The sequence below is a fragment of the Meriones unguiculatus genome, chromosome 8 (genome assembly GCF_030254825.1).
Source record: "Meriones unguiculatus strain TT.TT164.6M chromosome 8, Bangor_MerUng_6.1, whole genome shotgun sequence".
Lineage (NCBI taxonomy): Eukaryota > Metazoa > Chordata > Mammalia > Rodentia > Muridae > Meriones > Meriones unguiculatus.
This window is the reverse complement of record NC_083356.1, coordinates 76,597,087-76,622,021: the sequence shown is the minus strand read 5'-3', so window position 1 is coordinate 76,622,021 and position 24,935 is coordinate 76,597,087. Positions and strand designations below refer to the sequence as shown.

The 24,935-nt window shown below is 42.3% G+C and overlaps 1 protein-coding gene across 2 annotated transcripts in view; it reads left to right on the top strand.

Annotated features, from left to right (window-relative positions):
- The window catches only part of Pbx3 (PBX homeobox 3), a 199,729-nt gene extending 175,144 nt beyond the window's left edge, over positions 1 to 24,585 (top strand). The window contains exons 6-9 of one of the 2 annotated variants that reach the window (XM_021645729.2): positions 17,272 to 17,437; positions 19,000 to 19,112; positions 19,926 to 20,015; positions 23,106 to 24,585. In XM_021645729.2, coding sequence (XP_021501404.1) covers positions 17,272 to 17,437; positions 19,000 to 19,112; positions 19,926 to 20,015; positions 23,106 to 23,198 — 462 coding nt within the window. In that variant the 3' untranslated portion in view covers positions 23,199 to 24,585. The remainder of the gene's footprint in view (positions 1 to 17,271; positions 17,438 to 18,999; positions 19,113 to 19,925; positions 20,016 to 23,105) is intronic. The other variant, XM_021645730.2, reaches the window with a different exon arrangement.
- The last annotated feature ends 350 nt before the right edge of the window (positions 24,586 to 24,935 follow it).

The following is a 24,935-nucleotide window of genomic DNA, read 5'->3' as shown; positions in this document are numbered from 1 at the left end:
TGTATGCACATTTTTCACATCATCCAAAGTTTACATGCACTGTGACAACAAACCTGCTCTTGAGATGATGTAAGCTTTTGTGGGAAAATATAACAATAGATAAATGAAGGGGATAGCAAGTTAAAGAATGATAGATGCTATGGAAAAAATTAAGGATGGAGAGCATGGAGTTACAAGAGGAAGGAAAGAAAAGGGCTTTGTAGAGTTGGAGAGATGGACTCTGTGCAGTTGTTGAGGAATGCTTCAGCAGAGGACGCAGTGTGAGCCTGGGGTGGAAGCAGCCTGAGTAAAAGGGGAGTGGAAGGTACCAAAGAGGCCATGGTGTCCACATGGCTGTTAGCCAATGGGATGGCTGCAGCTTTTACTCCAAGTGAGGTGAGAAACAAGAGAATGACGCTATTGCCTGTGTTCTAACAGGAATGTCACAGAGGCTGATTGAAAACGGATCGTGGGGGAGTGGAAACTAATACCAGCTGCAGTAATCCAGGCAGACGACTATAGTAGTGGCTTAGGTCAGAGTGTCAGTGCAGAGTTGTTGAGCTGGCTGGATTCTGGATGTGAGAGTACAGCCACCAGGGTTGCTGACAATAAGAGGTGAGGGAGAGGCGGGTATGGCTAACATCTTCATCCTAAGCATCCATGGTATAGAGTTGCTGTTAAGAGCGATGGGGAAAGATTTAGGAGAGAGGTTTCAGGGAAAAGAGTAAGAATTTCTTCTTGAACATATTGTCTATGCCATAGCTCTCAAAACTCATGTCTAAAAACATAAATGTACAGGAGAGTAGAGATAAAAGCCATGACTGTCTTCCATTAATTCACAATGCCATCCTGCAAAGTCCTCAGTAGAGAATTCAGTTGGACCAGGATCGAGTCTCCTATTTTGAGGCTCAGCTCAGCTAAGAAGCTGGAGTTCCCTTTTCCACAGTAACCTGAAGAGTCACAAAAGCTGTTATTGCCAATTTTACTTGCACCGAGACTCATACTTAAGTTGTCACATATTCTTAATTAGTGGAGCGGATATTAATATACTTTTACTTTTGGAATAGAGCTAACTTGCATGGATTATTCAAGTTACTAAGACACAAAGCCTCCATTGTTCTCCTGATTCTGATTTTGAGTCTATCTTCTCAGGTGTTTTTAGAATGAAAAATGTTAACCTATACTTCAGTGCTGCCATACAGGAAAGTACTGTCAAGAAAAAAAAAACTGTTTTTTTGTTTTTTTTTTAACAGAAGAGAACCAGAAATAGTAGAGGTTAAGTGACATTAGATTCGTTTCTTTATTCATGCTGTTAACATACTCCAGAGCCTTTAAAGCTGGTGCACAGGACCTGTCTGTTAACAGTCCAGCTCAGACAGCATTGACCTCCTCCTTACAGATAAGGAGTCTGAGGTTCAGAGAGTGATTTGACAAGGACTATTTCAGGCCTTCATGAATGGCGGAACTGGGGTAGAGATGCTCGATACGAAGAAAGAGTGGATTGTTACCTTTTTTTTTCCTGCAAGTGGCAGTGTGGTTCCTGTGTCCCAGGGGCCCAGGCAAGAGTCCAGTTCCTATGTAAGACTGGGCTCTGAGAGGGCTGCATCCTTCCCCTAAGCTGCTGCGAAGAAGGTAGGCTAGTTAGTAGTCTGAGGTCTCTTACTCATTAAACTACTTACTCCAAAGCAGTGACTATTCAGTAAGCCAATTAAAATCTGTAAGTAAGATTTCCTTATTTTAAAAATCTGTTAAAATAAGAAGCCCATTGAAGTAATTATTAGCAGGAAAAAAAAGAGATGACTATCAAATTACCATATCTGTTTCAGCTGTCTGTAAGGCCTTTTCAGTTGCTTTGGCAGCAGACACCAGCAGAAATGGATTTTGCCTGTAAGTGTGCCGGAGATAGACCAGAAGCAGCTTGGAGGAAAATGGCTGCTATTGTGATACGGAGGTTCTTTCACACTGTTTTAAAAGATGACAGACCCTCTGTTCTAAATGCTCCTGTTTTGTGTCCTAGTGGAGATGAGGCTGTCATTAGGCAATGTGTGAAGAATAAAAGAGCCAGATGTAAAAATATGAGAGTTCTTTGAGTGGGCTGTAACACCTAGTACAGACCGGGGACACCTCCAGGGACACCTGCTTGATCTGAGAAGGGGGCTGTCTACATGGGGCAGTGATTAGCTTGCTTTTGGGGTTACTCCAGGAGTGTCAAATATGCATTTCAGACTGGGCATTTCTGATGGAATCTCTAACACTCCTCTTGTTATACCCAGACCCGAGAACAGGGGAACTATTCTATTCCCATGGTACGCTTAAGTGATTTTGAATTTTCCTGTCCTCAAGGAAGTCCTTCTCTGAATGTGGACATCCCAGCTTTGCCTCCTTCGCTTTACCCAGTCCTTTTCTTCTGTGTAAATGTGTATTCCCTCCAGTCCCTCTGCATCCTGTCTCTCATCACTGCATCTCACCTTTCTAGTGCCTCACTTCTGTGAGGCTTGTCAGGGCAGTAGGCTAATCTGCAAGTCAGGGTCCCAGCAGAAAACAGATGGCATGCTCAAAATAGAATAATGTGAGACAATTTTAATAAAGCGACTATTTATAAAACTGTGGGCAGAGTGTAGAAAAACAACGGATGATGTTGGCAGTTGGTTCTGTTGCTGCCTCCTAGCCCCAAGAGATACAGGAAGGGTTGCCAGAACCTAGGAAGAATGTTACATGGAGAAACCAGTAACGAGCCCTAAGAAGAGGCAGGGTACCAGGGGAGTAGATTCTGTGGCCTCCTTTTTCTCCCATTCTCTCATCTCCTTCCAGCCTGCAGCAATTGGCAAGCCTGAGGCAGAGGGCAGCCTCAGGGCCCACAGCAGGGTGGAGAGCAAGAGGAAGGAGTGATCAGAAAATAGATGGTGTAGCCCAAGGGCAAAGACACAGATCAGTACAGGATGCATGCCCAGACCCCCTGGCATCCCTCTGTATGATTCTGTGATGCTGCCTCCCAGAAGCCTTCTACAAAGGTGCCCTTGACTGCCTTTTTCTTTTTCTATTGGCTGCTTTTCCATCCCAACTCACCTATGAGCTCTGCCTAGATACACTGTGAAGAGAGGCTTACCTCCTGCTGATAGCACCAGGAAAGGCCCTGTACAAAAGATGATGTGTAGAACCTGGAGACGCATGGATAAGCTGTCCACAGAAGGAAACTGGGGAGGAAAGAAATTCTAAGCAAAGAAAACTCCATTCACAGAAAGCTGATCTGTCTGGCAGCCAGAGCCAGTTTTCTTCTATGGAGGTGATGTTCTAGGAATCAAGGTTGATGACTTCAAAGTCTCAGATGAGCTTAGACCCTAATCCCAGCTCCTTCCTGTTTTATTAGCTTTGTGGCCTTGAATAATTCTTTGTACCTCTACCTACTTCCTTCATAAGTGCCACTGGGCTAGAAAAAGAGGTAAGGCTGTCTCAGTGAGAAAATATGTGAAAACCACTTATAGGTGGCCATCAGAGCCAGAAGGTGTAAGTAGAAAGTATGTGTATGTTTCTCTTGTGATCTTCTTTACACACCAGAACCTGGAAAATGGTGTACTGATTTCTGCTCCTTCGGAACTAGCTTTCCTCGATAGCCAGTTTATGCTCTCCCTTTCATGTTCACATAGCTCCTTTTCCTCCAGAGCTCTGACCATAATTAATTTTAGAGGTTGAACTGTTGAGTAGTGTTCACTTAGAGATGGAAAATTCCATGTTAGTTTGAACTGGGGTGTGTGTGTGTGTGTTTCTCTGTATAGCTTTGGCTGTCCTGGAGTTCACTCTGTAGACCAGGCTAGCCTTGAACTCACAGAGATTAGCATGCACTGCCACAGCTACCATCACCATGTGGCAGAACTGTTTGTCTTATTAAGTGCTATATTCTTAATGCCCAGCAACATTCAACCCAGATATGAAATGTTTGCTTGGTAAGTGGCTTAAGATGCCAGGATTGTGATATTGCCAAGTCAAAATTGGGCCTGATTGGGGAGGGTCTACACTTATGAGGTTGAGTGGTTTAGATGTCTTTGTGTCTATTAATTAACCTAATATCATTAAACTAACAACTTCAGAGTCATTGGGTAGTGTTATATCACGAATGCCACAGAGACCCTGCCTTTGTGGAGCTTATAGCCTAATTAGGAAAGAAGAGTTAGATGTATATGCATATATGCTCTCATTCATGAACACATGTATGGATTTATACATAAGTGTATGTGATGGGACCTACACTGATATAGTTCATGTAATTACAATATGAGCAATTGTGTGAGATATCATACAACATAATTAATATCAAATGCAAAGGTTATAATTATTAGGCTATTTGTACATAATCTTATGTAGTGTTAAATGCTATCCCATAGAATAAGGAGAGTATTCTGAAGAGATGCATGATTAGATTTGTGAAAAATAATTCTAACAGCAGCAGTGCATATCAGTTTACATGTAAATAAATGAATGCTTTGCAAATCTTATGGCAGGTTCCAAGCTCCAAAGTCATGAAGAGCTGTAGTTTCAGCACAGAATAAATAAATAGCAATCCACACTAAACAGTCAAAACAAAGGCATCCAGAGGGAAAATAAGATTGTGCTTAAAAAACAACATTTATGCCATCCACTAACTTAACTGAATAACAGAGCTGTGACAGGGAGGGTCGACATCATCAAACAGATGATTTAGAGCATATGTCAGCTGAGAATTCCATACCTGCCAAAAATGTCTTTTGATAAGAAGTCAAATTTTTTTGATGTTTTTATCAAAAATTGGAAGAATTTGTCTCATTTTCTCATATATATATATGTATATATATATAAACTGTTCATATATATATATATGAACAGTTTTTCATAGAGAAGTAAAAAGATTTCAGACATGATGAAAGAGAAAATGGTAAGCAGAGGGTAGCTGTGTGGGTTTGAATCAAAATCTATTGCATAAGATACTGATGTCCTATTTTGTTTATAGTGTGCATAGAATTAAAATATATGATGATAATGCCTTGTAAGTGATGAAGGAGAATATTTTAAGGACCTTGCATTTTCTGGGGAAATGGCAATTAATACAGTGCCAGTTAGTGTTAAGCTTTAGTAGTCAGGAATATGAAATCTTTAGTCACTTTAAGCTTGCTAAAGGGCTATGTAATTTTCAAATAAATACCAAGGAGATATAGAGTAAAAACTAATCCAAAGAGGGGTTAAAAGGGGAGGGAGATACAGAGTAAGTGAAACAGCTTAGAAGTACTTATGGGATGATAGGATTCCCAAATAAATCAATAATCATAGTAATATCAGATACTCTAAGTAAGCAAAAAACATAATCAAATAGAATATAAAATGAAAATTATGTATTCTCTAAGAGACATACTTAAAATATAAGGACATAGGAAAAGCAAGAATAGTAACCTAAAAAATATATTGGTTATTTCAGGAAAGCAATAACCAACAGAAAGCAATACCAGATTTAAAACACTTCAAGACAAAAGGTTTTACTGGTGATACAAAATAATGTTGTGATAGCAACTCTACATTTGGGAGCCCCCAAATCTACTCAAACATTATAACATCTACTCAAAATTATAACACAATTTAGTAATTTCAAAGAAAAAGTAAAATCCAAAAATCACACCAGGAGAATTCCATATCTTTTTATTACTGAGCAGCAGATAGACACACATGAACATTTCAACATGTACCCGGAGGCGTGTTTATCAAGCTTTAGTGTCCATAAGAATGAGCTAGAGACCTGTCGAATCCAGACTTCAGGACCCTGGTTCTGTAAGTTCTGAACCAAAGGGTCTGCAGTGGTTCTACCTCTCATAGATTCTAGATTAATGTTGATGTTGGTGGGTCTGGAACATATCACGAATACAGATTTGAGCATAAATTTGCAACTACATAAGATACTGTATCCACTAGTTGTATATGATATATATTTCAATATTTGTATAACTTCTAGACAGTAGCTATGTATTCTGTGCTAATGAAGCTTCTCTAATACATTTTATTTTTCTACTTACTTACTCATTTATATATTTAGGTTTTGGGGAGAGGCGGGGTCTCAGTTAGCACAGGCTGACCTTGAGCTTGCTATGTAGCTCAGTCTTCTCACCTCTGCCTCCTGAGTGCCAGAATAACAGTCAGATTCTACTGAGTGTGGCTCCTTAATACGTTTTGAACAAGTTAAAGGAGAGTATGCTTTCTGACGACAGTGGAATTACAGTAGATATCAGTAATAAAAAGATACCAGAAAGTTTCTGTATGTCTGGAGTTTAACCACTATCTTCAATAGCTCCTGGGTCAATGACGAATCTACAGTAGAAATTTGAAAATATCTTAATTAAATGATAATGGAAACACAGTATATCAAAATTGCTCTGACTTCTCCTAAGGCCTTGCTTAGAAATAAATGTATAAATTTAAATATACACATATATAGCATATGTATTCATTGATGTATGGTATGTGTGTATATATGTATTATACTATATACACACAGATGGCTGTAGTTAAATGATAGGGAACCATCTCAGAATATTAAGGGACACTAATATGAGACCAAGAAGAGTAGAAAGGAGGAAATAATAAAATTAAATACAGAGATGACCATAACTGAAAAGAAAAAATAGACTATACCCCAACAAAACCAAGCACTGCTTTTTTGAAAAGTCTGTCTTTTGGGGCTGGAGGGATGGCTCATGGTTAATAGCACACACTGTTCTTGTAGAGGACCTGAGTTCGCTTCTCAGTAACCACATGCTGCAACTCACAGTAACCTGTAACTCCAGCTCTGGGACATCCAATATCCTTGGCCTCCAAGGTCGCCTGCATTCACATACACATAGCTACACAGAGACACGCAAACTTAGGTAAACACTTGAGTGCCCAATCATTTAGTACTCAGCATGAATCATGCGTTTGTAGTTTTCATTCTTAAAAATAGAATTTGATTTTTTTAAGTAGAAAAGGGAGCCTAAAGGAAAGGCAAGTAGATGGGCCTGTGTTCTGAACTCAGCCCAGCACGGTTGCTTGTGTGCTCTACTATTTGCTAGCTGCATACTTGGAAGGGTTATTCAGACTCCTTATGGTTTTGTTTTCTTGTTTATAAAATAGGGAAAATAAAAAAACCTACCTCATTTGGTTGTTGGGTGGATTGATAGCCACAAATAGAGAGCTTGGCATGGTGCTTGGCACTTAGGAAGCCTTTGTTAATGTTTACACTTGCTACTACAAAAGGATGTATAGTGACCAGCAGAATGAGGGTGAAGGTAAGACTGCACGCAAGAGGTCAAAGCAATGATAAGAGGGCTGCTTTGGGGAACTCATTGCCTTTCCAGCATTCATGAGATGTGTGGGATGAATAGTCTGGCCAGAGATGAGTCCAAAAGCAGGATCACTGGCAAAGACTGTCAGTGGCCCGACTGTGTGATTTGCACTGGCAAATCGCAGAGCCCAGGGTAGAAAAAGGATAAAAGACTATGTCAGGTGACAATAGAAAGAAAGCCAAAGGAAGGACATTCTAGAGTGGGAATTTTCCTTTTCCTTCATCTTATTCAACTTGTTAAACTATTGCCCTGCAGGTACACCAGCTCCTAGCCAAAACTCATCTGAGATACTCATGGCCTCTACTAGACAGTGGCAGTGCCCTTTCATATCATATATTTTGAGAAATTTGTACCCCAACTGTAGATCCATGTGCAGTTAGCAAAGTATAGAAGAATTTCTGACCAAGCTGCTCACCGGTTAGTAGTGCCAACACCTAGAGCGGGCTGTTTAATCGAATCATGTTCTGTTTGTAAGCTAGGAGTGCTGAGTCTCTTTCCGAGAGTCAGTGCTTATCGAAATCATCTATGGAGTACAGAGTGCACAGCACAGAGTAGTGTGTTGTGAGTGCCCAGTCAGTGCTACTTTAGCATCCATTCAGCCAGCATTCGAGGGCGGGAGCTGATCAATGGGACCTTATGAAGAATTCAGAGAGGGAAAAGGAGCTGGAGGCTCTGGCCTCCAACAAATCAGTGTACTCAGCCCAACACCCAGCCCCAAAATTCTCATAGACTCCATATCGTTGGGATCCAGGTGGGGAAAGAATGTGTCTGTTAGACTCTCACAGACCTAGCCTTGCTGTAGTCTTTACTCTTTAAGTGCATGTGATGTGGCTTGGGAGAGGTGTATTCATGTGTTTTCAGAGGCAGGATTCCCAGAGGCTAGATAGTCCCCTTTTGAACCAAGTCAGTCAGGGGCCAGTGGTTGGCAGTGTGTAGGAAGCCCTAGGTTGCTCTCCAGCGTTGTAAGAAATAATAATAAAGAGAAGGAAAGAAAGTCGAGGACTTTTTTTCCTGGGGTTTTCAAAAGAAACTGGCATATGTGTACTGGGCAGTGGTGCTGGAATAAGCAAGGCTTGGCTAGGGCTTTATATATAGGACTGAATAAAAGATTATGTTTTTATTTATTGGCATTAGATTTATAGGAAACATCTCAGGGTAAAAATCTACCATATCATTATTCAGAATACCCTTGGGTTTGGATTCTGGGATGCTGTGTTTCCTGGTGACAGTTCCACCTTCTAGAACACCAGTGAGAGCTGCTGTGTAGCTGCAGTGCCCCTGTTGTGAGATGCCGTGGCTTCTCTGGAGCCTAGGAAGGAAAGCATGGAGTGTTTACCTAACCTAGTTTTATTTTTAGAAGTAGGAGAAATGACTTTATTTGAGGGAGGGGAAAAGAAGTAATCTTCAAGGACATACCATCTGTAGAAGCTGCTCTCAGCACGTGTTTTAGGAAGATGAGCAGTGTCATTTTCTGTGCACTGTGGCCGCGAGGCTGATGGTTTATAGACTCTTGCAGATGAGACTCTTTGTGAATGTCACGAGTGGTTATCAGTCTATCATTTGCAAAGGAGAAAGGGCAAAGCCAAGCTGTAAGAGTGTCAGCACATGACGCCAATAAAATTTTTCACAGCTTCAAACAAACAAAAATAATGTCTTGACAAGTATTTTAAATTGACAAGCTTTAAATTACTTCAAATAATGAGAAAGCAGAATCTCAAATATTTTTGGTTCTCCCTTTAGAAGTAGACTGTATTCCAAAAGTTGGTTTTCAAGCCATTAATTATAAATTTGGAGTTTATTTTCTAAAGTGGAGATATAAAAGGCTTGGATTATAGTTTTGTAATGGAAAATTTAATTTTTACGTCCTCACCCTGAGTGGGTGTCATAGCCCCTAATGTGGCCCAGGACAAATGAGCCTTAACTCTCATGACTGGCCCCCAGTCAGGTAGGTAGGAACTTGCAGAGCTGGGAAGGCTCTGGTTAGCTCTCAGGACCATTTGTCTGCCTGTCCTTTAGAGCCTCTAGGGACTCATACCACATAGTTTTCTAGACTTTCTGCCCTTCAGAAGCTACCAGACATTTTTGCCTTGGGGGGCAGAGGAGTGAATGAGTAAGGATCATTGTTTACCAGCACATTTACTTTAAAAGCTCAACACATCTGGCTCCTATCCTTCGTTTAAAACAGCTACAGCATGGGGATGAGAATGTATCGATTAGGGAGAAACTATTTGATAGAGGTAAAACATTAACCATGCAGATACACTGCCATGTTCCATTTTGCACAGCTTCCCATTCAGCATTCCATAATGCTTGCTTAATTAGGCACACTACATAAAGCATGCATCACAGGTAAACATGAGGAGACACGGTAGCAAGTTTGTCAAGAGCTGTGCTTCATAAATTTTCATTTTGTTAGTTTTGATGGTAATACTTCCATGTCAGCTGTCTCTTCTCCCTGACACAGTCTGCCATGGAGGAGGAGCCAGCACCCGACACTTGTGCAGATTAAGTCTTAAAGTGAGGACTTTCTCCTTTCTTCGTGTTGTTATTAACATGATAAAGAAATGTGATAGAAGTGGAAATGCAAGATACAATTAAAACCAGCTATTAAGTTGCCGGTTGGTGGCTGTATAGACACTGTAGATGGATTAGCTTTTTATTTTAACATGGAATTTTTCTTAAATACAAAGCTGTTGGGAAATTTTATTGGCTTGAGATTTACAAAGTGATTTTAATTTTATATTCAGAATTATGCTACTTGACACCTCTCCCAGATAAGGAATGAGAGTTGATTCCTGTAGCTTTGGGGCCTAGCATAGTACTCATAAGTGTTGTGTGGCTTTTCTTGCCCAGGCTGGTGTTGGTCCTCTAGACATAAGCCTCACTATCCCCAGTGCTGAGACCACAGTCATGTGCTGCCATATTCAGTAATTGCTTTGTGAGCAAAGCTTCCTAATGACGCTTCTGTCAACAGAAGGTGCAAACGGGAGGGTGAGCGCCCATTGACATGGCTGTACCGTGCTTGTACAGGATGCCAGATGGCAGTACTTTACAGAATTAATATCTGCTCAGTAGTGTGTACCAACAAAATTCACCCTTAATCATGACACCTGGATGGTTGCGCCATACTTCCTTCCTTTGCACACATACATGTTTGTGTATATATATGCAGCTATATCTATCTGTGGGTATTTTCACACACAAAATCCTCATATTGTATGAAAGAAAAAAATAACTTTTCCCCCTTTGCAATATATTATGAATTGTTCCATGTCAATAAGTATTTCTCTTCAACATGATCTGTAATCAATGATTGTTTTCCATCATATAGGTTCCTATAAATTTTATCTTTGTCGTTGTTGTTATTGTAAGTAGGATTGTGGGAAATATCTTTGTACAAGTAGTTCTAAATAATTCCTCAAGATGAATTCTTTAATAAGGTTGGTCAGAGGTTATATATATATTTTGTTGACTCTTTCTCTCACTCTCTCTCTCTCCCTCTCACACACATTTCTTTAGTCATAGTATCTTTTCCTGGAGTTGACCAATGTGTTCTTTGTCTAGCTCTAAATCCTCTTTGTATCCTATGGGAGTGATTGCCCAAATGAGCCCCATGCTTACAGTAAAAAAGGCCTTATTCAGGCACACCCTGCCCTAGGGTTTCCTGGCTGTGGTCACAGAGGGATTAACTTCTAGCCAGAGTTAACCCAACCACTTCAGGCAGCATTTTCCAGGGGAGGCCCTGGTACTCCAAGCAGTAGGTAATGATGTTCCTGAGGGCATCCATGCAGAAAGTTTAAACTATCACTGATGAAGCTTTTGTATGAGTCTATTCTTCTTCCCCAAGCTCATCTCCTTAAGGTTGCTTCAGGAAGCTTCATGTCACTCTCTTTCCTTTTCTTCCTCCCATTTCTCATCTTCTCCCATTTTCTGAAAGAATAATTGACCCAGTACCTGAGAGTTTTTTTGCCCCCCAAGTATGAGCCCTTCTTTGGTCCTCAGAAAAGGATAATATGAAACATATTAGTAATAATATGCTTTGTTCAGAATTTTATAACCCCTGCCTCTCTGATCAAGAACTGTATGTATAATAAACTTTACATTTATTGTTTAAAATAAGTACTTTTATTTATCAAAATAAGTATTTGTATTGCTTTGACCAATTTTAGATTAAGTGCAATGACAGCTTAATCCAGAAGGAAATATCAAATGTGTATAGCTTTATAATTATAGGAAATAAAAACAACTTAAATGTTTAAATTTCCATATATTTCTTATGCCAGGCATAAAAGTATATTTCATTAGGATAATATGGGCAAGGAATAAAATGGAAATATACTTTTAAGAACAAAAATAATGTAAAATTCTGAACCTCAAGAAATGTGCTTGTATGTTTTAAAGTGGATAGCATTGAATTGTTGTGCTATTGTTTCTGGCTGGCTACATTTTAAAGAGTAGTGTTGCAGTTTTATTTTGAAATGTCAACATTTATGAAATACTGAACAACATTGTTTATAACTCTAAGACTTATAATGAAAAATTGTAGATGCCAACTTCAAAAGTGTGCAAGGAATAAAAAATGTGTGAACGAGTACATGATTTTTCAAAATTACTTTAGGGAGGAGTCTGGCAAATGCTTGCAGCCTCTCAGAACTGGACAGGTGCAGCTCCAGCTATCCTGGCCATCGGCTACCACATAGTGGACCTGGGGCTGCAACAGTGTGGTGCCTTCTAGGCACACTGTCAGGCTCTCTCTGCCCTTCTTGACCACAGCTGGCCCACCTGCAGGGATCTTGGCTCTCACACATCTCGGTGCCTCTCCCTCTCTCCTTGATCTTCCTCTCAGATTTTGCCTCTTCCAGAAACACTCCTAGATGCTCCCTGCCTCTTCTCTTAGAATGGTTTTTCCTGCCTCTGTTGCCAACAAAGAGAGATGAGAGGAAAGAGTTAGAGAAGAAGTGATTACTCAGTCAGGCCTGGAGAGAGGAGGCCCTAGCTCATACTGGTTGTTGGTATTGATGTGAGCTTCTGGAGGGTTTTGCCACCAAAACCAGGAGTGAGATTGAAGCCGGGGCCCAGTTCAGCTCCTTCCTTACCTAGGAAGTTGCCTGTGATTTCTCAGACTGCTAGGTCATCTCTGTATCTCAGTGTCACTTCATAACCATCCTTTACAGTTTGCTGTTTTGAGGGGCCATCATTGCTTTCATGACCATAAAGTTAGACTGAACCATGCAGTTTGTTTTTCATCTCCCCACAGCACCTAAAAGACAATACTGACTGTAACATGCTCAGTAAACATCCTCAGAAAATCAGAAAACGCCCATGGGAAGTGCTGGTTTGAATTCTGGATCTATCATATTTTGCTGTATGATTTGGGGCAACTTGTGAGTGGTCTGGCTTTTTTGCTCCTTCATTGATTGAACACAGATGATAGTAATGCTAATAGTGACCAGACAATGCACATGCCTCGACCACCAACACACCCAACTGTTCTTCAAGGAGGGTGTGCTATTATCATACATATTTATATGAGTGAGGACTTAACCTGTCCAAAGCCACTCAGCTTCTAAGAGACATAATGTAGATTTGAAAGCAGAGTGTGAGCCCTGACCATTTAACCTTCATCTGGTCATACCTCCATCTGACATGACTATTTGAGTTCAAAGTTCAAAGCGGTGATCTGCAGCATGTAGGTGGGGGACAAGCATGGTTATAGCATGTAGAAGACACTGGAAGGTTTTCCTGTCAATTCTTGCCCTGGGAGAGAAAGTTCCAGAGAAATTCAGCAACCTACAGAGTACCCTTCTTGCTCCTTTGCCAGAGACTCTATCTGGGGCTAGGCACACCAAATGTCAATAGGAGAAGAGTGCTTGTGTTTTTATTCTCGTTTTTAATTAATATGAAAATTCTTTTCATTCCCCCCCACACACAGCCAGGGCTGTGAATCATTTATGTGAGACTCAGAAGGGAAGCACAGGACAACGTATTCCATTTCCCCTTACCAATTTCCTGTCTGTTTCCACTGTGGGACCTATGTATAGACTATCAAGTTCAGTGGTAGAGCAGGTTGTCCTTAGTGGCCCATTCTGCAGGCTGGCTCTGTCGTGCACACTGCAGGAAGGGTCACAGGCCCTGTAACTTTGTGCCTCCCACTGAGTAACCATGGGTTTTTTGCAAGTAATTGTATCCATTTTTAAAAGATGAAAACCATTCCTGAATTTAGGTGTCAGTTTCTATATTAATTACACTGCTCTTGGTTGCGCTGTGTGAACTTACTAGCTGATTGCCATAGTACCCAAATCTGTGAGGTCACACTGTGTGATGTGCATATTTTAATTTGAGAAATAGTTTAACATTTCTAGATATTCATTTAGATGTGGTTATGCAGGTTAGACATAACGTATGATCACTGCTTCTTTCATTGCTTCCAATTAAACCTTGCTTGTTAGTTTAACCTCTAGGTAATCCCATCAAACAATTGATGTCAAGGAAACACTGCCCACAGTAGCTGCAGATGAGTGGCCATTAATTTTAATTGCCTTGATATTAAAGATTAAGAAGTATTGGGGCTGGCAGAATGGAAACGATCTGATGTCAAGCAAACCCACTTGCTAAAGCTTCCCCAGGCTGCTGGTGATATTAAAATTTTACTGTGAGAATTAAATAAACCTTTATTAGTGATGACTGTTGTTTGATTGGTCCAGGGGTGTGCATAAACAGAGGGTTCTTACATATCCAGAGATGAAGCCTTCCATGGTAGAGATTCCTCAATTATGAAACTGTTAATAAAGCTGTAATCTGATTTTCTAGGCTAGGTTTCATTAATGTATTATAGCTTCTCTGATTGTCAAGGTAATATTAACTACAAAGTACTGAATCCAACAGAGAATTGTTGAGGAGAAGAGAATTCTAAGATGGGCCTTTGCTGCTAAATTCAGAGTTGGGGAATTTTCATTAATTATGCTTAAGAAATGCCAGATTCGCCGTCAACCAGGACTGTCTCTCTTTGTACTATAAACAATATAGTCAGTACTTAACTCTTTCTAAGGCCTGCTGGCCAACTCTGGAAAGCCAGAGGGCTGTTATGTATAAAAGCAGCCATGCGCGTGCCAGCTGGAGATGTGCCTTCTAAGCTGAGGCTATGAACTACGGAAGGAGGGGTGGGTTCCAAGAGGATTTGCTTTAACAAGCACTGTCAGGACTTGAACCTTTGTGTACTGTTTCTATCTTGAGTCTTTGGGGCTTGTGGTTGCGTAATTAGTTGGCTTTTGGTTTTGTGGCCTCTCTCTGTCTTCCCCTCACCCTCTCTTCCTCCTTCCTCTCTCCCTCCCTCCCTCCAACAGGGTCTCATGCATTGGAAGCTGGCCTTGAACTTGATGTGTAGCCAAGGATAACCTTGAACTTCTGGCCTTCTTGCCTCTCCCCCTAGAATCTAGAGATTGTAAGCATACACCACCATGCCTGGTTTATGAGGCATTGTGGATGAAACCATGGCTCTGGGCATGCTAGGCAAGGACCTTACCAACACTATACCCAAGACCAATTGTTTTCTTTTTAGAATGACATAATTTGGGGCTGGAGAGATGACTTAGTGGTTAAGAGCTCTTATAGAAAAGCCAGGTTCAGTTCCCAACACTCAAATCAAGCGCCTCATATCTTGGAACCTTTCCTGTTCCAGAGCATCTGATATCCTCTGTCTAGCTTTTTCCAGCTCTCACACACATGCAGTGCATATAAACACAGGTATACATACATACACATAAAATAAATTAGTCTTTAGAATGACATAACTCTACTTTGGGAAGGGGTCATAAGGCTCCCTGGCACTGGTTCTTCCTGTACAGAAATCTCTCTGAAGTCCGCTCCTTCTCCAGGCCTGAGCCCCACACCAGCATCATGACTCTTCTCACCTCTCCTCCAAGCTCCAGCTTAGCTGGCCAGACTGTCCCTGTTCCTCCAGAATATCTGCCCACATGCCGCCCCTGTGCACAACTGCTGCGGGCCTGCCACTGTAGGAAGAGTGGGAGGAGTGGGAATGTCAATGGCAGGAAGGCAGAGGCCCCATGGCATTACGCTTGGACCTCATTTCATGAATTTCTAGTTGTCAGAAATAAGACCAGTGAGTTCAGGAGAAGGAGAGCCAGGCTGGTTTTTGTTTTGGTTTGATTTGTTTTGTTTAGTCCAAATGAAAGTATATGCCCACTCAGTGCTATCTAGGGATAGAGCCAGGGATTCTGCTGTGGGCACCACATCTCTGGAGGTGGGGATTGTAGAGCATAGAGGAAGAAGAGAAGCACCTGCCCTTCCTCTTAAACCAGGATTTCTGGAGGTTATACAGATTTCTTGGGGCTCTAAACATTGAGATCTAAAATTCTTCATAGATGTTAGGAATAGAAAGAGAAACCTCAGAGCTATACACATAGAGGATCACTGAAGGTTTCGGTTGTGGATGAGGAGAAAGAGGCCTAAGAGGTGATCCTTGGAGGACACACACACACACACACACACACACACACACACACACACAGACACACGGAAGAAGCAGGTGTTGGAATAAAATGTGAAGGAACCATGGGAAGAATGAGCTCTAGGCAGGTTGGCAGACATCACTGAAAGGCTGAATGCTGTGCTGAAGGGTATCTGAGTGGCCTGGGCACTTTGATAGGTTTTTCCATATTTCTGCGTGAGGAGCCTGTGCGGCAGCATAGATCCTCTCAAGTGTGCTCATGTGTGTATGTAGTGCCCCGAGGGTAGCATATGGGCAACAGTAAGGCCAGCACTGTCTTTCTCTCAGGGATCCCCTGCCAGGGCTTTCTAGTCTTCTCCAGAAGGGTGAGTGCCATCAGTTGAAGAATGAGAGCACCATTTCCAAAGCAATTAAAGACTTGGCAGAGGTGGCCAGCAGGGCTGCCCACTGCAGAAAATTGGGTTGGAGGGCTCTGAACTGCATCCCATTCCTTGTTTCTGCTCAGGGCCCCTGAGGAGCTCTTATGGATAATACCTAGGGTAGAACAATGGCTCTGATACCACCCCAGTGGTGCCGCTGCTAGATTAGTAGGCAGTTCCTGGGAATATTTTTAAATTGTTATTTTAACAAAAGAGAGGCAAACTCCTCCTATGATATAGCATTGGGCATACCTCATATATGGCTATGTGACTTTTAGCTTCTTTGTATAGCTCAACTATGGACCTGGGCACAAGGTGTGAATCTGAACACTAAGTATTGGGGTTATAGTTTTGCTGTCTATGAGTTGTGATGAAATCAGCCTTCTGCCAACATCCTCTTTCACATTTGTAATAGCTGACATCATAAGTGGTTTGAAAAAAAGAAAAAGCTGTGTGTTCTATCTTATGGAATCTGCCATTTCTCTGCATTTGCACTTGACCTTACTGAGATGGTTTGAGTTTTCAAGTTGAACCTTCCCACATAGTAACTGGCAGAGCCTGAGCAGCCATCTTGGCAGACATGCACTGTCTTCCAAAGCAGGAGACAAAGGGATTTTTCATCCATTATTAATTGATGTCCCTCTTCAGATGAAACATGATTCTACTAAGTAGTTGCCCAAATTGTTCTAGGTCCACAAAAGAACAATAGGTCATTCTTTTTCAAATGCGCTTCTTAATACCTAACTTAACAAATGTTTCCAGTAGCTTCTCAGCTTCTTTGAGTAGTTTGATTTCTATGTTTGATGCACATAGAGCAGGGCTCCCAGCCATTACTGTTCCCCTGGCTAATTCCAGGAAGCATTGTTCATCCATTAGAATTCGAAAGAGTATGCCAAAATGGAAAGTGAACCCCTAAAACCATTATGCACTACCCATGTGGTGTGAAGTGGCAGGCAGGGCACTGTGTCAGCCAGAGGCTCCTCTTGTCATCCCATAGCAAGCACAGGACATTTGGCTTTTTCTTTGTGACCTCTTTACCCTTCCCATTCCCTGTTCGTGTACTTGATAGGTGTCCAACTGGTTTGGCAACAAGCGAATCAGGTACAAGAAGAACATCGGCAAATTTCAAGAGGAGGCCAATCTCTATGCTGCAAAAACAGCCGTGACAGCCGCGCATGCAGTGGCTGCAGCAGTGCAGAACAACCAGACCAACTCGCCCACCACGCCAAACTCCGGTGCGTATGAACGCTCACGCCCCGCTCAGCCAGACAGGCTTCTGCCACAGCACCCTACCCCATAGGTCTTGAAACTGCAGCCTCGCTGGGTGCACATTGGGGCTTTCAGGGGGAATTTGTATTCACTTGCAGGCTTGTTTTAGAGATGAGTAAATAAGGGCGCGGTCCATGCTGGTAAACCCACTGTTCACAGTGAATGCCACTTGCTCCCATAGACTCTGGAACCTTTATACGCAGTTATGGCCTTTAATTCAGCAGATAGGCAAAGCTCTGTCACATACTGCTCTGTGTGTCACCTTGGGCTCATTTGTGCTTTGTCAGAGTGCCGCAGCAGGTTGCTGCGTGTGGCCTGGGAGGCTGCTGTGCTTCCTGTGCACTTGGTTTCATGCCCCAGATGCAGCCTCTATCTGTGCCACGTGGCTTGCTGGACTCACACATAACGGTATGGTATTCAACTCACGAATGCATTGCCTTTTTTTTTTTTTTTTTTTGGTCATGATGGTAGTGGGGATTGAACCCAAGGCATATGCAAAGCTCAGTCCTTTGCCACCGATCTATATAATTGGCCCTTATTTTTGGTGGGAGGGTTTTTTGTTGTTGTTGTTGTTGTTATTTGTTTCTTTTGTTTTGTTTTTCGAGACAGGGTTTCTCTGTGTAGGCTTAGCTGTCCTGGACTCTCTTTATAGATCAGGCTGGTCTCCAACTCAGACATCCTCCTGCCTTCGCTTCCCTGAGTGTTGGGATTAAAGGTGTGTGCCACCACACCCGGCTATTTTTCATTTTTAAGATAGTCTTGCTAAGTTGTCCAGAAAAATCTTGAACTCACTTTGTAGCTCTGCCTGGCCTCAAACCTGTGATTCCTCTGCCTTAGCTGAACATCTGGGATTGTAAGTGTATGCCACCACAGCTGGCTATAAATACACAACTTTTAACTTCTTACACAGAACATTCTGTTGAAATTTTATGTGACATTCATGATAGAGTTAGAACAAATGTCTTTAAATTACAGGGAACTTGACTGTCAGCAAAAGGTGTAGCTTGCCCTAGCAGATCAGTTTGGGGGGCTTGGAGGCTTTCTAAGGAGATTTTAAAGTACATATTTAAAAGTCCAGAAGGAAGGCTGTCTGTTTTCTCACACTCCCATCATTTCTAATGGGCCACAGACACTGGTGAATGGAAAGATAGAGTTATGGCTAGGAAAGAGCATCAGAAAGATGTGTCTTCTTCAGATAATTCTCCACTATGACAGCAACAGTGATGAGCTCATTTGATGACTGAGTCTGAGAGAAATGGAAACAAAGAGAAGGCTGGGGCCAGCTCCTGAGTGCTTTTCTGCCTTTTTGATTTGTCTCTGGTTTTTCTTTTGGGTTTTCCCTCTATAAGGTTCTTCCTGTGTGTAGCATGAGTGGCAGGACCTTCTAGAGCTCTAGTTAATGCTCTGTCCTTCTAAAGCTGGAAATGACTCTCCCTTCTGTCTCTTTTCCTTTCCCTACCTCTAGGTCTTTGGGGATTGTGTGTGTGTAGCTCTCTGTTATTCAGCTACTTAACTCTTTCCTTTCCAGGTTCTTCTGGTTCTTTTAACCTCCCAAATTCTGGGGACATGTTCATGAACATGCAGAGTCTGAATGGGGATTCTTACCAAGGGTCCCAAGTCGGAGCCAATGTGCAATCACAGGTAGGAGAAATGCCCCAGCTGGGGCCTTTCTGGCAGGGTAGGGTTTGGGCTCAAAACTCCCCACTCTGACCCATGGAAGTGGTCTGCACATCCATGCAGAACCTGTGCTGGGTGCATCCAAACGGGACACATTTGCCCACCTCTTAATTCAATGAGAAGTTAAGTGGACAATGCCTTTGATGATTCAAAGCTGATGAACTTTGTGAATGCATTCGGCTCTGGCTTGAGCTCATGGAGATGGGGGAGGGGGCTTTTGTTATGACAGAACAGAAGATTGTGTGTGCCTGAGAGAGGGAGTGGGGTGGAAAGAGATGGAGAGAAAAAGAATGAACAAGAGAACATACTGCTCTTTTATTCCTGCGTTTTGCAAGTCAGGAAACTGAAACCTGAATTCTTAAAGTAGATTCCAGGTTTAACCCCTTTCTTGTCCTCTTAACTGAGACCAAGCAGTCTTACTCTTATACATTGGTGGTAGGGACAAGGTGCAGGGGAGGCGGCGAGGGGCCGGGTGGATTCAGCATTCATTATCTCTGAGTAGGTTTTCACCCTTAGTCACACACATTTGGTTGCTATAGATAGAAAGTCTGCAGTACCATGAAGATGCTATTGTTTGGCTGGTGTGAAAAACAAAGATGTGTGAGTTTAAATATGCAAGGAATCTTTAAAATCACTCCAGTCACATTTGATTGATAAATTTGTCTTTCACTGAAGATGCTCCACCCTTGTGGCACACATAATTCAAATTGTTCCTTTTTGTAAGTGATGATGTTTTAATAGATGGAGGTGATGAATTCTGTTTCGTCTCACTTCTAGGTGGATACCCTCCGTCATGTTATCAATCAGACGGGAGGCTACAGTGACGGCCTTGGAGCAAACTCGCTGTACAGTCCACATAACTTAAACGTGAGTACCCTGGGGAGCAAACTATGGGAATCGTGTCAGGGAAACGGTGACTAATGCACAAGTTAATAGTCCCTGGACTTGGCTCCACATCTTGCTGGCAGTTGGGGCAGCAGTATCTTTGCTATGGTTTTATTTTAGGGCCCTCGGTGCCTGGTGTTACCTAGCTGTCCTTTGAAGCCCTCACAGAAGCCCAAGGGGGCTGGTGTCCTGTCATCAGTGGGGACTTAACTACCAGCGCATTAAGATGCCATTTCCTAGAAGCCATGCTGTGTTTGGGAGATGGTGGGAAATGGGTCATTTATCTTAGAATCAAGCAGCAGGAAAATTCCCCAGCATAGAGCAGGTGAAGGTGATAACCTTGGAGGCCCAGTACATCAGCAACCACGTTAAACAAAGAACCCCATTCTGGGCTGCTGGCCTGAGGTGCAAAAGAGGACCCTGGAGTTTAATGTTCTCTCCGCTTTAATGATAGAGTAATCTTTGTTACTGATTCACAAAACTTTCCCTTGCTTCCTACCCTGACATTGATGGGAAATGGCAAATACTGAAAGGAGGAGTCAGGAATGCCCTGTTCTGGGACACATGGTACAGACAGGAGGAAAGTGAAGAGAATCTCCCTTTTTAGGGCTATATTATTTGCTATAGAGAATAAATATTAATGATTTTAAAAGTGATTGGGGATGTTCAATTGTAAAGGGGAAAAAAAGGACCATTAAATACTCAAATCTTTTACATTTGAAATGTCAAATCTTTCTTTTTGGGTTTATAAATAACTCATAATAACCCACAACAAGCCATATAAAAAGCCTTTTAGTTGCATTTCTCCTTTTTCATTTAAGTGTTTTGAAATGCTTCAGAGAATGTGCGATATCCTTATCAATGTGATAAAATATGAAGCCATGATTGCCTGCAGCATTTTACAGACATGAATTCCATCTTCACTGATGAGGCTTGATAAGACGCTGTTGTATAATACAGTGCATAATCTCAAACCACCAGAGTAAGGATTAATTTATTTGGAGAAAAAAAAAAAAAGAATGTTCGTTGACAACCTCTCCTGCAGCTGCCATGAAGGGGAGAAATATTGTACATTTGTTGTTTATAAATTTGGATAAAAGAGGAATGATGTTTACTTCAGATGGGATATCTTTAGACTTGGATCTGTGTAGGAGTTTTTCTTTCGCTGAGGAGGTTTTCACAGCTGAGGGGAGACAGCTTACCTTTCAGAGAGGGAGGGAATGTCTTAGAGAGGACACACATGCACTTGTCACTACCCAGCCTGACGGTTTCAAAAACAGTACCGTGACTTGCTATTTAATCTTCTTTCTCTTTTTCTGCCCTGAATCTGATGTCTCAAACTGCAAATTCTTTTTTCCATATAGACTACCAGCTCTGTAGGAGTTGCCCATCCACCCCTCTCTCTAGCCCTACCTTTGATCATAGAGCAGGGGTTCTCATCCTGTGAATTTCAACACCTTTGGGGGTCAAATGACCTTCTCACAAAGGTCATCTAAGACCATCAAAAAACACAGATATTTACATTATGATTCATAGCAGTAGCAAAATTACAGTTATGAAGTAGCAACGAAAATAATTTTATGGTTGGGGGTCACCGCAACATGAGGAACTATATTAAAGGGTCACAACATTAGGAAGGTTGAAAACCACTATCTTAGAGAGATTGAAGCAGCTTCATATGCAGATCTATACAGCTAATCAGAAGCATGGGGGTGGGGTGGCACTAGGAGATGGCTCAGTGGTTAAGAACAGTCTGTTCTTCCAGAGGTCCTAAGTTTAATTCCCAGCAACCACCTGGTGGCTCACAACCATTCATACTAGAATTTAATGCTCTCTTCTGCAGCAGTCAGAGGACTCATATACATAAAATAAATAAATGAAATCTTTTTTTAAGGCATTAAAAAAAAAAAAAAAAGAAGAGCTTAGAATGTGGCTTTCTAACAGAGAGCTTGCCTAACATCTCAAGACCCTGGGTTCCACTACTACACTTCCAGGTAGTAATAGCAATCACACACACAACTACTGTGGGAGAAGAAACAGCTGTCCACATGCAGATCTTCCGCATGCCCAAAAGAACTTTCAGATGGACTGTCTGGAGAAATTACAGATGGACAGGAGGGAGGCAGAGAACGAGGAGGTTGCTTGTGTTGGTGTTGGGTGTGGGGCTAGGCAAGTGTAGACGCCAAGGCTGGCTGGAGCCACAGAGACTGGGTGTCAGGCAGCTCACCCTAGCCTTCCCTCCAGAAAGACCTGCCCCGTCAGTTCTGCTCAGTGTTCCCTAACTCAGAAGCCCAGCACCTTCCTCTTCTTGACTGACATAAAAATACGTAGCGACAAGCTGTCTGCCACAGCAGAAATCTGATCAGACATTGATTTCAGCAATTGCCTCTATAGGGCGAGACATGAGGCAAATTTGTTTCTGAGTACTGTTGGTGCTGCTGCAGGTCCGAGCAGGAAGGGCCAGCTGCATGTGCAGGCAGCCGCACCATCCCAACTAGGAGCTCCACTTGCAGATAATTGGAATCCCGATTTGAATAGCATGTGACTCTCTACAGTTCATACATTTTCATTCTGGAGGGATTCCTATTTAGAGGGAAATTGTGGCCTTCATTTTCCAAGGGTTATGCTAGCTGGCTGTCGGTCATATATGGGAGAGAGGTAGACAGCTTCTCCGTGGGAACAGTGATGGAACTGGCGGAAGTGTCTGCTTCCTGGAGCTCAAGGTTGCACCAGAGTATCATGTTGAGCCTCTCCACTGTACCCTCTTAGAGGCTGCTTTTACATGGTGGTTTTTACCAGCAGATCAGAGGCCAAGCTCGGTGCCAGCCTGGGATTGGCTGAAGTCATCTTCACTGAGCTGATTTATCACCCGGTCTTTACTTGATAGGATGGATTCGTTTTACATGCATTTAATCCCATTTTAACACATGCTTCCAATTCCTGCCAAAGTGGGTTCAGAAAATACATTTTGCTAATGCGCCTTTGCTCTCCTGTTGTCATCTGGGTGTTCTAAATTGGGGAGTGGAATTAATATGTAGACGTGCACCCACTGAACTGTGCCTCTCCTTTCAGGCTAATGGAGGCTGGCAGGATGCAACAACTCCATCTTCTGTGACTTCTCCTACGGAAGGCCCGGGCAGCGTGCACTCGGATACCTCTAACTAATCCCCGGCGCTTTCCCAGCTGACATGCCTTGATAAGTGCATTCAGAGCAATAGGAGGAGAAGGAAAGCGTTTGTAACCCACCACCTACAGCTTTACTGTAAACCCTGTCTTCTTAGAGAACTCGGGAAACCTGTTTTTTAAGGAATCATAATCATTTGTATTTAAACTTAAGACACACATTTAAAAGAAAGCACTTTATCCAATTAGGCCAAGATGTAACATTGTTGACAGTTCTGTAACTGTTTCATCATAATTTATTATCAGTCTTTTACATTAATGGTTCCACAGTTGCCAGTTACTTGGCCTTAAGGGTAAGAAGTACCACCTATGCTAGACCCCAATTATAGAGCTTGCAAGGTTCACCTTGCCTAAGCTGAACCCTTGCAGATTTCCATGCAGACTCTCATCATCATTCTCATGTCACCGATGGGCTTGGAGGAAGGTACTGTCTGCCCGTCTCTCTCGTCATGTTTGTGTTGCCATCTCTTACGTTGTAATTAGGTCAAAGACTGGTAGCCTTCTTTCTCCGTCTGAAGTACCAGAGTCTGGAATCTGCGCTGATGAGACCACGGATCCAGACTGCCCTGAGATGAAGATCTTGCTGCTACAGAGGTGGAAACAAAACCTGTCTGGGGCTTGACCGTGTGCGCTGAGTGCTGCACAGACTTGTCAAGATGTGCTCGTCCTCTGGGCAGCCTGGAAAGGCCCTGCTCTCTGGAGTGCTGTACATAGTGTAGCAAAAGAGTATTTATACATCCCACCAATCAAAACACAGCTTTATTACCTCATGCGAACTCATACAAACCAATAGAATCCCAACATGTTCTGTAGCTTAGAGCGCTCACTTACTACCTCTGAACAATACTCACGCTGTAGTTTGTCTCTTTCTTATCTTTTTGCATCTTGTAATTAACTCTTTATTTCCTTTCACAAAATGTAATGTACATTGTAATCTTTTAAAAAAGAAAACTCAGGGTTGCATTTGCAACCCTTAAAAAGCCAATATCGGCAACATTGGGTCTGACTCTTAACACAGGATCAGCCAAGCTGTTGTAAATACTGAGAAGCGTTTTGAATGTTCTTCATCTTGTTACTAATCCATACAGAAGAAAAAGAAAAAAAAAAAAAAGGCGGGTTCTTGTGATGCGTTCAGATTCAGTATTCAGCACTGTACATTTCACCCTGTGTGGCGGGCCCTCTCCTCCTTTTTGTATTGTATGCGATTCTGAAACTGACTGAGTCGTGACAATAATTTGTGGCGGTGATTCTGATGTATTAAAAGCGTTCCGTGTTCCTTTCTACTGGCTCACACCCTGGATTGAGAAGTCTTCCTTGTGGTAGTTCTATGTAGTTTCAGACATGAATAAACTTTGCTTTCCTGATTAAACCTGGATGCCATGTGTGTTTCTGCTCTTTGAGCCAGCACAGCTGTGCTGTGGGAGTTGGGGTGCTCGCTGAACTGGGCCAGCAGATACATGGTCCGGTTGGGTGACAGTGAAGCTGTGGACTGCTGCTCCTGATGAAGTCTTGGACCGTCCGCTAGACCATCTCACCTCCCTTCATTTCTCTCCCATGTTTATGGGCTGAGAAACTGAAGCACAGACCTGGGACAGCCCAGGGCCCACCTTGATCCCAGGACTGCTGCCCTTGGCACTCACATTCCTTTGACCTAATGGCTAGATGGAACTTGCTAGATGGTCTTTTGAATAATAAGAGCCTTGTCCAGTTTACTTTTTT